The following is a 12,605-nucleotide window of genomic DNA, read 5'->3' on the forward strand; positions in this document are numbered from 1 at the left end:
TTCAGGATTTTAAAAACATTTTAATTAAAAAAAACAGTTTCAGGGGAATGTTTGACACAAGCTGAGGTTATGTGTGTGTTTGAAGATTTTCCACTCAAATCAGAATGTATATATATTTTTTAAAAAATAAACATTAATGATGATCCACAAGAACACAGAAATAGACAAACTGCTCTGATGGTAAAGATGTGCAGAAAGTATTAAATGACTCGTATTTTATTACAGCAGCATGACTTCAAAATGAACACAGTACCAAACAAAAGTTTGAGTGTACCAAAACATTCAAACTCACAATCCCGTAATTATTGATATCACAGAAATGTTTCTTTAATTAGACTTTTTCAGCTTATCAGAATTTCAATAAACTTCTAGTTAGTAACCATGACTACCCAAAGTAAGTCCCTGGAGTTTAAGTTTGGACATGACCCAAGGAGGTCAGTTCTTACAGTTTTTTACAGACATTAGGCTCTTGCAATAAAATATTGTCAAAATTAATTGATTCCACTATAATTTTCATATATTTAGCAAAGAAGCATCATATATGTCCTCATATATAAATAAGCTGCTTCGCTTATTGGTCCAAAATTATCCAGTGTTGGGAAAATTCCCAAATAAAAATTTCCAAACATCTAGAGAGCTTGACCTGTAACAAGTGTGTGTGTGTGCGCGCGCGTGTGCATCAAGAGTTGGTAGCTGCTAGAATCTTCTCTCGGTGCTCCTCATACTTGTGCAGCATCTTCTGGAGGTCATAGTCGGCAGGAATCACCTGGAGGACACAGAGCAGACCCAGCTAACCACCACACCTCAGCCTGCCAGGATTTAACTAGGACATCGGTCCACAGTGTTCAGCTGGAGGAGCTGAATGGACAGTAGAGGTCCGCCTGCAGCAGTACTCACCAGAACAGGAGCAGGAACTGGAGCGGAGGTGCCCTTAATGAGCCAGTCTTCATGCAGCTGGTGGATGAACTCCAGATACTCCTGGTGGACACGCACACACACAGAGTAGAGGCTGGTGGCTATACCGTACACAAAGCATTTTGTCTGCACCAGAGGCGTGAAGCCAGGTCCTTACCAGTGGAATGACCATCTCCTCCTCTCTGCATCGCTGCTTCAGCCTCTCATAGCAGGTCTGAGGAGACGTCTGCAGGTAAACTGGAGCCAGTCAGAGAACAAGCCTCAGTGCAAAGCAGAACACTCATCAGAACTTTAGAGTCTCAGAGTTCCAGTTTGCAGACACAATCTTCTCACCAATCAGGTTGACAGGGAGCGAAACGTTTGTGGTGATCCAATCAAACCACTCGTTCAGAATAATGTAATCCACCTCTAGCATTTTCCCACTGACAGAAAGGGAAGAATACAGACCCATCAGTCTGGTGACAGCATTGGATACCTGGGAACTAGTTCACTGTCGTCTACCAGGAGGCCACAGTTTTTAGAGCAGCCTTGTTGATTATCGGTCAGATCCAGAATCTGGTGAAAACACAACGGTACCTCCGGTAGAGATTCTCCACGAAGATGTGCTTGGCGCTAAAGATCGACCTCTCCATCATGGTGACCGGAGCTGTCTGAAACCAGAAACAGTTCCTCAGGTTTCCACCATGCTCAACACCTGGAACTATAAGTCCATGTTCCTAGCTAGCATCTACAAATTAACAGCTCTTAACTAGCTGCTCCAAGCAAGCAGTTCCTAGTCAGCAGCTAATGGCTAACAGCTACAACATAAGAGCTCCTAGTTAGCGGCTCCCAGCTAACAGCGAGCTTACCGTGGCTGACAGGTGTTTATCCAGCATGGTGAGCTGAATATAAGTCTGCAAAGAGATTCCCCAGCGCTGAGGATCCTGGTACATCAGGGCCTGCAGAGACAGAGAGGACATGCTTAGAACTCACTGCAGGAGCTTCAGGCCCTCTAGAGTTCTCCACAGTTGTTCCTGCTACAAAAACAAAGCTCAGTTTATTTAGCATTGGGATTTGATGTGATAGACAAACACAAGGTAGCACACATAAACGTTAAGAGGAAAGAAAATTATGCATGATTTTCTATTTTTGAAAGACTAAAAATTCCAAACTGTATCTCCATCCATCCATTTTCTTACACACTTGTCCCTAGGGCAGTTGCAAAGGGTGCTGGTGTCTAGCTCCACCGGTCAAAGGCGAGAGGCGGGGTCACCCGGGACAGGTCACCAGTCCATCACAGGGCAACACAGAGACAGATATGACAAACAACCATGCAAACACACACTCACACCTAGGGAGAATTTAGAGAGACCAATTGACTTAACAGTCATGTTTTTGGACTGTGGGAGGAAGCTGAAGAGAACCCAGGCATGCACAGGGAGAACACGCAAACTCCATGCAGAAAGACCCCCCTTTAACATGATACCCCTAAATAAATTCCTGAAGCTGAACCATCAGTCAGCCTCACATGTGATGGATTTAGGTTTAAAGTTATCTTTTAATGACACCATACAGCATGTTCCTTCTGATTGGAAGTGATATTAACTTTTTGGACCGACTCAACCAGATTTCGGACCCAAAGAATCTGCAGTGGTGACCCCACTGCAGATTCTTTGGGTCCGAAATCTGGTTGCACAACCTGCGCTTCCAGAGCCAAATGTGGTTCTTTGGCCCCTCTCCTGTGGCTCATATAAACCACAGAATATCTGCAACAGAACGACACTAATATGGATCCTAAGTAATTTAGTGCTTTTTTTTTGTGAGTGTGTTTTGTATCTATTTTTTTTTGTCTGAGTCTTCACTTTCCATATTTATGGAAAGTGCTCATCAACTGGGCTCATTGATGAAGTGCATGTCCTTTATAAAAATTAAGAATTCATTTTGCCCTAAAATTTAAAAATAGAAATACATTTAAGAATAATGTCCTATACTTTCAAATATAAAACATTTTGTTTAGTACCCATTTAAAATAAATACTTTTTTTTTTGTTGTTGTTGTTTTTGTAGAAAGACACGTTTTAGAGGTTCCATGTTTGGTATTTTGTCGTGCTTTAAATAAACTGAACTGTCAAAAGATTTTGTTATTTACCAGAAGATTGTGTCCATGGACGTTCCTCCATTTGGACACCGGTTCTGTCAGGACCTGGGACAGACAGGAAATGACACAGTTCTACATGGATCTGCTTCCTCCACCTCTGAATCTTGACAGACTGGAACATGGACTTTACCTGGATGTTGCTCGTATTGCTGAAATAATCCAGACACGTTGTCTTTCCGCTGGCGATATTTCCCTCAACACAGATCTAGAATCAGTGGACAGAGGCAGAGCTGTTGCAGGTTTAAGTCAGTAAAGCATCAGAGTCACGTGGTCTCTGGAGACTCACCACTGTCCTCCTGCTGTCTCCGCTCCGCATCAGCTTCCCTTCAAAGGAAGACAACATGGTGAGACAGAAACGGACACAGAGACAGCCGTCTGCTCTTGGTCTCTGTTACATCAGCGGGGACATGTCTGACCACCGTCCGCCTCCATCTAAAGCTCAACACACACTAGCAAGGCGAGGACAATTGGGCCGGTTTCAGTCTACGTTAGCCCGGACAGACCTGGAGTTCCGGTTCGGATTCCTCTGGTACCTCCGCTTTTAACGGTCCGAACCACAGGACGAAAGGCCGACCAGAAGTTGAGAAAGAACCGAGCAGCAGCTGCTGTCATCTTCCATCACACTCACAACATCCTTTACACGTCTGCTGCAATCGTGCTTCTTCTTCTTCTTCTTCTTCTTGTCTTGCGGTTGGCAAGCAACGTTTAGATGCGCATTACACGCCATCTACTGGCGGAATGGAGTTGATCCGAATGCTAAAATATAAATTACACAGATACAGATTTTAAAACTAAAAATAAATAAACAAAAAATAATAAAACAATAACAGTAGTAACCCTATCTTCTCTTGTCGTCTTGTTAAGGAACCTAGATAATAATAACAATTAAAAAAATAAAACAAACCGCTGCTCTCCTTCTTCTCTGGCTGCTGTCAATGTACACGCGCATACCACCACCTGCTGTAATGCGTTAGGAACTTCACCTCTCTCTCTTTATTTATTTATTTTATTTGTATTAATTTGCTTTTTGAAGTGGCAAAGTAAGCTATGTGGAAAACAAAGACGAATAAAATGTTTGGACAGGATTTACAATCAACTGAAAAAGGCTTTGAAACCTGAAAAAAATAGTCTAATTATTATCATCATCACTGAAGAATTTTAGCCAAATATAATAATTTATCACTGGAATCATGATTCAAATATTTCACTAGGCTTGTATCTAATCTGTGATCACATGCATATTCTACAGCATTGAACATATATGTTTTTATTTTTATTTCTTTGCTTTGTTTGTTTAATGTTTTAGTATTTTTGGTAAATTAACAATGAATTCATGTTTTAATCCTGTTTTTATACCGTCCCGCCAATAACTATTGGTGGAAATGTGACTTTATGACTAAGGGTGGCACGTTTACATATCGACTAGCTAATAATCAGTATAATCAGTAAAGTGCGTTGTCACTTTGTTAAACCAACTAAACCAGAAAGCAGCAAATAGAACAGTTTCAACCTGCTGTGTAATGTAGTGGAGTAGTTTGACCAAAAGGGGGCGGTAGGGCACCAAACTGCACCCTGAGAAAAAGAAGACGATTCCAGCGCATGCCCACTGTGCCACATGTGGAGCGGTGCCTGTGTGTCCAGAGAGCAAAGATTATTACCAGTCAGTGATCGGTCCTGATCGGGTCGGTTCTGGTTAGGTCAGGAAGAATGGCAGCAGGACCGGAAGGGAAACTGCAGCTGGTCCAGAGACACGTTCGAGCTTTTCCAGACTTCCCAAAGAAAGGGATCCTGTTCAGGTAGGACTGTTATTCAGGCTGAAACACGTCCTCTCCCCGGTGGCCCTGTCTGAATATATTCCCTTTAACTGGTTCTGATCAGACTGGACTGGTTCCCCAGCAGCTTGGCCTGAAGGGTGCAGGATCTGCCCAGGTCCCTGAGATGTTCACGATTTAAAGCAACAACACCCCCGTTAGCCGAACTGTGAACTGTTCTTGGCTGAAGTTGAAGTTCCCTTTCTGAGTCAGCGCCAGGCCAGCAGCAGAACTGTTGGTGCTGACTGCGCTCTTCAGGGTCCAGTTCTTAATGTTCCTCAGGTCTGTGCTCCAGCACTGATCCCACTTCAGACAGAAGCAACATGTTCAGGGTTTTTAACATTTACTTACCTGATGTACTAACAACAACAACAACCCCCCAACCCCTAAAACAAACTAACTAACAGACAAAAACAACTCAAGATAGCACAAGGAATCCTCCAAAACTGCAAAGCAGAAGGAAAACGATTTATTATTGTCAAAGATTTTATCAGATTAAAATCTGAAAAGTGAATCTCCATAGGCTCAACTCTTCTTCAGGCTTTCCTCCACGATGCTCCTGGCTCAGCCCGTTCACAGTAACTCTGACCAGCAAAGAGAAACATTGCCCCACCATGATACTGCCACCACCATGTTTTATAATGGGAGTGGCATGTTGGGGTCCTGGGCACTGTTTGTTTTCTGCCACACAAATTTTAGTATGTCAGCCAGAAAAAAAAACAAAACAAAAAGAAAACCGAGTGTCTTCTTTCATGTTTGCTGGGATTATCAGAGAAAGTGGAGCTAACCAGAAAAACATGACACTTTTGAGATTTCTAAAACTTTGACAACCATGAATCATTTCTATTTTGCTTCTGAGCGGCGCATAACTTTGTGTTGGTCGATCATATAGAATCTCAATAAAATACATCAAGGTTTGTGGTTGCACTGTGAAGAATCAGTCCTTTTCAATATTTTAAAACATTTGAGGTAAAACTGCCTTCCAGTTAATGTGAGCCATGTTCTTTCTGCAGAGACATTTGTCCCATCCTGAAGAGTCCAGCTGCTCTCACAGCGGTCACTGACCTGTTTGAAGAACATGTGAGGAGCCATCAGCTGCAGGTGGACCTGATCGTTGGTAAGCGTGTCCCTCTGGTCCACTGGCCTCCTGTACAGGACCTGGAGCTCTAACACCTCCCTGACTGCCTCGTCTGAAAACATCTTCATGTTCTTCTTTATTCCCATGTCTTTCTGCTGCACTCCACTTCCTACTGCAGATCTGAAATTTCTTCCTTTTCAATTGGATAAGAAATGCTTTGGTTCTCATCACTGTTATTTCTCACAGTAAAGTAACTGAGAGAAACTGAGACAATCTTCAAAGATGCAGTATCATGTAAAATCAACTTATTTGCACTTTACACCGTGTTCTAATGTTATTACCTCATCAAAAACATACTTGGTGTGTTGATTTGATCCCACCTCACAGAGCAGCCCTCCCTCATGACTTCACCACTCGGTTCCTTCAGACTAGCCAGCAGCGATTAGCAAACACTTGGTGGAACTGTGCATCTGCTGAGCTCATTATATTGAGCTACTTCTCAGTGGATTGCTGGTAAAAATGTTGTTAAAGGCTTAACAGAGGAGTCATGTTGTGATGACTTCCTGAAGGCGGAGTTTCAGAAAGAACAGGAGTTTCTTAAAGAAGTAGAGACCCCATTTCAAGGTGTTAAATAACAAAATAAAATTTATTTTAAGTCATATTTGATATATATAAATGTTTTTAACAACTGATAGTAAACATAGTTACGTGATTATGCGACAAAATGGCACAATCAGGCACAAGTGTTATATGTGCCTGGAAACATATAACACTTCCTCTTTAGAAGAGGAAACTGCAGTTAATCATTCTGCTGCTAAAATAATTCTTTTAAGCACAACTCTATCATACACAGATACATTTAGCAACAGTTTTCATGTGCTTTGTAAATATGATACCATTCTGTGTTGTATACAGTAGTCAAACAGCTTGATGCTAGCTGGTTAGCCTGGAGTCAGCTGCTTTACATTGAGCTGTATTTTCAAATACTGTTCCCTAAATGAGAGTTATGGGTTGTGCTTCTGCCGTTTCCAGAACTTTGACTCTGCGTGTTTTTTCATCACTGGAAATATTTCAAAACAGTCAGCAGACTTATTATAAAGGAGGGGAAAGGCAGCAGGTTGTTTTCAGCCAGCTGAATGGCAGTGTGGGTAGTTCAGCGGTCCAGTCAGAGAATCTGCTGCTCGCTCCAGCAGTTCCTCTTGTTTCTCATTAGAACCTGACTTCCTCCCAGGTTGCTGCTGGTTCCTGTCACTAGACAGTATCTGTTTATGAACATGCCCCTTTGCAGTTTTGATTTTATAAAAAGGACTGACAAACTGGACGGTTGTCTGCTCATTAAGCTCCAGACAGTTACCACGGTGACTGAGCACCAACAGTTAGGACTTGTTGCACATGATTTTCCCAACCTGTATTTTGGAAATTTAAAATTCCCAATCCCAAATAAAATCCAGCAGCCTGGTTGTCAGTTAGGACAGTTTTGCTAGTTGCTGTGTTTGGTAACCATTAGCAACACAAGCCAATAAAAAGGTTTTTTCTCTGCATTCCACACATTGAAGCGCTAAGCTTCTATTTTCAGCATGTTTATTCTCAGTAGCTCTAGTGGAACTGCAACAAACATGTACATATCAGTGACCTATGTGCAGAAAAAAATATATTATCTGCTTCTCCTACTGTTAATAATTAGCCTGGTGGTGACTGAGTAAAACCACCAGGCTAATTGGAGGATACAAGTAAAGCTTGTAGTTTTTATTTTTTATTTTTATTTTTTATTTTTATTTTTTATTTATCTCAGTTAACATGTAGAGATCAACATTGTTGTGGGAGGGAGGAAGCAAGTCAGAAGGATTTGCTTAGAATTGTTGTGTTCAGGAATCTGAGCAACTTCTGTTAGTAATACAAGCTAATAACAAAGTCAGCTTCTCTGTTTCACACAGTTACAGAAAAGGTCAAAAATACAGTGGTCTACCTGGTATGCACAGAGGTCAGGGACAACAGCTAACCAGGAATAGTTAAAGTCCACAAACACTTGAGAGTCCCACTAAAAACACCTGGAACTGCTCATTTTAATAATTCACCAAACACCAAATTATTCCTAAATTGCAATACACAGTTTTTACTTGAGTAAAAATATGTTGAAGTAGCTCAACTCTTGAGTATATTTTTTGTCTATTCCACTCACCTTGATCACAGAACACATCATTTTGTCAATTCTGCAGTTTTTTTCTCTTTCACCTGGAACTAATTGGGGGGTGGACTGCTGGAATTGTCCTGGCTTCGTGAGACGTTCTGTTGCCCACCAGTGTGTGTGTGTGTGTGTGTGTGTGTGCGTGTGCAGGTTTGGATGCTCGTGGGTTCCTGTTTGGGCCCCTGCTCGCCCAAAGGCTGGGTGTTGGCTTCGTTCTGGTTAGGAAGAAAGGCAAACTGCCCGGAGCCACGGTCAGTGTGGCCTATGACCTGGAGTACGGCACGGTGAGGAACACTGTCACATTCACAACCCAGGAGTTGTTGTTGTTGCCTCTTAGGAACAAGTCGGGTTCTGATATCTGGAGAAAAGCCTGGAACCAGAAGGTGGGCGAGAAGCTGGGAGCTGTGGCTGAATGGAAACCAGAACCCATCAGCGAACTGGTCCTGAACTGGTGTTTCCCTCCAGTGCCAGCTGTGAAACAGAGCATGATCGGTTTGCCGTGGGCAGCACAGAGCTCCCTCTGACCAAGAGGAACCAGACTGCTGAGTGGGCGGCCAGCTGGTTGAGACGGGAACAGAGCTCTGGTCCTGACTAGATCAAAGATTATTTGCACTCAGGGCGCAGAAAGAAGACAGACAAACAACTTTCTTGTGTAATGAGTCTCCCACCACATTCCCTCTGTTCCTCCAGGCAGAGGTAGAGATCCAGGAGGATGCAGTGGCTCCAGGCCAGAAGGTTCTGATTATTGATGACCTTTTAGCTACAGGAGGTAAGAATCCATTCAGCTCTACTCTTCTTTTCTCATTCTCACATCTAACAGTTTGTAAATGGTATTATTAGAAAGGTTATAATAAGTTTCTGTTGGTACTTTTAATACTTTTCTCTGTTTAGACAATTTGTGGACCATTTAAGATTTTTTTGTGGATTACTGGAGTTCTGACTGAAGTTTGGTGTGAATTTTATGACAATAGAAACATTAGAAACATGTTTATTAAGAGAAACCATGTGTTCAATATTTATTGTATTTGCTTCATGTGAATAAATAGTTATTCATATCTGTCCTTTTCCTTGTCGGCAGCAGTCTGGGACAGAACTTCAACAGAAGGTTGAGCTGAGTTTCATTAGTGTGTGTGTGTGTGTGTGCGTGTGTGTGTGTGTGTGTGTTTGTGTGTGTTACAGGGACGCTGCTTGCAGCCTGTGAGCTAATGAAGAAGCAGCAAGCGGACATCCAGGGCTGCATGGTGGTCATCGAACTCAGAGACCTGAAGGGAGCTGACCGTCTGAAGCCTCACAACATCTTCTCCCTTCTCCAGTACTGAGGAGTGGCACAGCGCCCCCTCTGGTTCGCCAGGACCACTGCAGCGTCTCCTGGTGACTACAGCCAAGAAAACAAGAAAGCCTCAAAGAGCCTATCCTGACCCCCTGCTCCCTTTACACACCCTGGATAATGAAAAAAACTAATTTAGCGTTAAATGTCTGGAACTGGTCAACAGCACAGATGGGTGGAACTCATCATCCAAAAAAACTATATTCCAATTGAATTGTTGTATCAGGACCAAAGCTCCCTCCTGCTATGTGCAGCTGAGATTTTCTTCTGTTCAGATGCTGAATCTTCTTCTTCTCTGCCTCTGAATAGAGGTCCTAGATGGTTTGCATCTAGGACTACGTATCAAGTCCTAGATGTAAACCAAACCGTTTCTTCATCTATAAGACATGTAAAAGCCGGTGAAGATCTAAAGCCAGTGTGTCAAACTAATTTTCATTTTGGGGCCCATCAAGATTTTAAATGTCCTCAAAGGGATTATTGTGGCAGAATTTATAGATAAAACTACCTTTTATCTATACTGAGTTTTAAAATATAACTTTCTCTGGATTCAGTTTGTAATTCTTTAATATTTTTTTTTATTAAATATCTTTTCACATTTATGTCATCTGGCCATATGCAAATAAAAAAACAGCTTTGATTTGACTGATAAAATAAGATGTAAGCACACAACTGTTATCTTGAACTTGTATTTATGTGACCTTCTAAGGTCTAAAGGGCCACAAATATGGCTATGGTGGGCTGGTTTTGGCCTGAGGGCCTTGAGTTTTACACCTGTGATCTAAGATTTGACCCCCGGTCTGTTCTCCATGTAATGTTATTGTGTTGATTCAGCACAAAATAATTCCATAGTTTTAAATGAATCTGTATTTCGGAGATATTTCCCATATCAGACTCCAAGCAAACTTTTTTTTTTATCTTGCAAGAACCAATTTTGGCCTAAAATATTGATTTGGTGGATGAGTTTCTAAACACAGAGATGCACTGAGCAGAACAATGTGACCAATTTCTGATCTGCAGTTTTTTGTTAAGCTTTGACCTGCTGATCCTGATTTTTCTTTAGGAATTCTGATATAAGAAATGTATTTAATATATTTTTAGTCTAAGAATCTACATTTTCCCTGAGAGATGAACAATACACAGGCTCACTCTGTGCCATGAAGACACACATATGTCCTATAAAGTCAGCCTTAAGTCTTATTTTGCTACAATAGGAAACTGTTCATCTTTTGTGCTCGTGCAGAATCACGAGGAATCCCGGACAAGCCCCCAACAAACTGTTGATATCAACATAACTTGGTTTATTTCTTTTCTTACTGCTTAGATCTGGCAGAGGATTGAAATGGATCCTTCCAGGATTTAAAGATGTTTACTTAACACTCATCATCCGAATGTTTGTTGACCTTTTACATATTTCTAATTGTTTAAATTTCAGAACAAACACTGATAACTATCTATGCAACTAAGCTAATCTGAAAAGTATTTCTGTTATACATTATTTTCAGGCACATATACTTATATGTGCAACAGTGAAGAACATGTGATGTTATAAAATGTGTTATTTTATGAAGCTGATGTTTTCCACTGTCCTGCCTGTTTAAACAAGATAGCAGCCATCTGCAAAAACCAGAATCCAAAACATACATTTACCAGTGTTTATAAAGTCATGGATTTATAACAGGATGCAGGATGTGAACATTCTGTCAAACGGACAGCAAATGAAAAGCAAAGAGAGTAACCAAAGAGGTTAGAATCAGAGTTTAGTCATGTGAGAATAAAATGCAAAATAAAACAAAAACATGACACATGATAAACAGACATAGGAAATGACAGCCTTGAACAGAGTTCCTTTAGAGCACACATGTCAAACTCCAGTCCTGGAGGGCCACTGTATTGCAACTTTTAGATGTGCCTCTGCTGCACCACCCCTGAATAAAATAATTAGGTCATTAAGACTCTGGAGAACATATCTACACAAGGTAATTAAGCAGTTTCATTCCAGCGTTTGGTACCTGTGGCACATCTAAAACCCGCAGGACAGTGGTCCTTGAGGACTGGAGTTTGACATCCCTGCTTTAGAGAGTAATGAAGATGGATAGGATCAGGAGTGAAGACCAGCTCAAGTTAGATGTTCTGGAGATAAAGTTATAGAGGCTAGACTGAGACGGTTTGGATCCGTCCACTTGAGAGACAGCATTTATCGGGTAGAAGGATACTGAGGTTGGAACTACAGGGCAGGAGGCCAAGAGGAAGACCAACCAGGAGATTACTGGATGTGTAGAAGAAGACATGAAGTCAGTTGGTGTGAGGGTGGAGGATTCAGAGGACAGGACTAAATGGAGACAGATGATTGGCTGTAGTGAGATGATGCGCCTGTATATATGGAATTATAAACTATTCCAGTTCATTACTACATTATGATTATGATTACTATATCATTACAAATTATGATTCATATTATCTTTAGATCCCAAATCATTCCACTTTGGACCTAAAGATGAACAATCTAGACTCAGCACACAGTTTCAGTTATTACAGATAGAGGCTAATCATCAGGAAGTGAGTGAAGAACAGCAGTTTTAATGGCAGCTTCATGAGTCTCCTGAACCCAACAGGAGGAGCCAATGCTGCAACAAGTACTATATAGTAACACTGTACTTGCTACAATGTGTACAATGTAGTACACACATTGCAGTAATCATTTATATGAGTGATCTACACCAATGATTTGGGGAAGGAAATCTTTATTAACCATAACTAGCTGGAAGACAGAAGAACTCTTTTGTCTTCCAGACACTATATTTATGGATTCTGAAGATCCACAAATATCCACTATATTTGTGGATCTTCACCACAAATACAGTGGTGAAGATCCAGATGACTATTTTAAACTTTAAAAGTAAAACATAAAGTGCTTAAATCAATCTGGAAACAGGAGCTTCAGTCTTCCAGTTTAATATCACTGCAGAGTTGATTCATCTAAACCAAGGTAGTGTTAGAGATGTCTACATGTGAGGAGATAAAAGCTGGAATTGCCCTTTTAAAAAGATAAAGACGATTCAGCAGAAGCCGAGGTAACAAGGTGTCATTGAGTTCCTCAGAAATTGTGCGTTTGATGGGCAGCTTTGTTTGTTCTTCCAACTTCTGCCAGTTTGG

At 41.3% G+C, this 12,605-nt stretch overlaps 2 protein-coding genes and 1 long non-coding RNA gene across 3 annotated transcripts; 2 read left to right on the forward strand and 1 right to left on the reverse strand.

Moving 5' to 3' along the window:
- Positions 1–3,750, reverse strand: tk2 (thymidine kinase 2). Its single transcript, XM_015052192.1, has 10 exons — positions 3,555–3,750; positions 3,338–3,375; positions 3,182–3,256; positions 3,043–3,096; positions 1,764–1,853; positions 1,492–1,565; positions 1,249–1,337; positions 1,073–1,152; positions 898–978; positions 1–766 (listed from the first exon to the last, which is right to left on the reverse strand). The coding sequence occupies exons 1-10, from the start codon at positions 3,661–3,663 to the stop codon at positions 680–682; spliced, it is 777 nt and encodes a 258-aa protein (XP_014907678.1). The 5' UTR covers positions 3,664–3,750; the 3' UTR covers positions 1–679.
- An 887-nt stretch (positions 3,751–4,637) lies between these two features.
- Positions 4,638–10,035, forward strand: aprt (adenine phosphoribosyltransferase). The gene is made up of 6 exons (XM_015052193.1): positions 4,638–4,847; positions 5,876–5,979; positions 8,276–8,409; positions 8,816–8,894; positions 9,305–9,467; positions 9,627–10,035. Exons 1-5 carry the CDS (start codon positions 4,759–4,761, stop codon positions 9,442–9,444), a joined length of 546 nt encoding a protein of 181 aa, XP_014907679.1. The 5' UTR covers positions 4,638–4,758; the 3' UTR covers positions 9,445–9,467; positions 9,627–10,035.
- On the forward strand, positions 8,416–8,675 carry LOC106959553 (uncharacterized). The gene is made up of 2 exons (XR_001427384.1): positions 8,416–8,508; positions 8,591–8,675. It is a non-coding gene; the product is annotated as an uncharacterized LOC106959553 (long non-coding RNA).
- Positions 10,036–12,605: the final 2,570 nt, after the last annotated feature.

The sequence above is a fragment of the Poecilia latipinna genome, unplaced genomic scaffold, assembly GCF_001443285.1.
Source record: "Poecilia latipinna isolate Pla-1442-1.1 unplaced genomic scaffold, P_latipinna-1.0 Scaffold1094, whole genome shotgun sequence".
Classification (NCBI taxonomy): domain Eukaryota; kingdom Metazoa; phylum Chordata; class Actinopteri; order Cyprinodontiformes; family Poeciliidae; genus Poecilia; species Poecilia latipinna.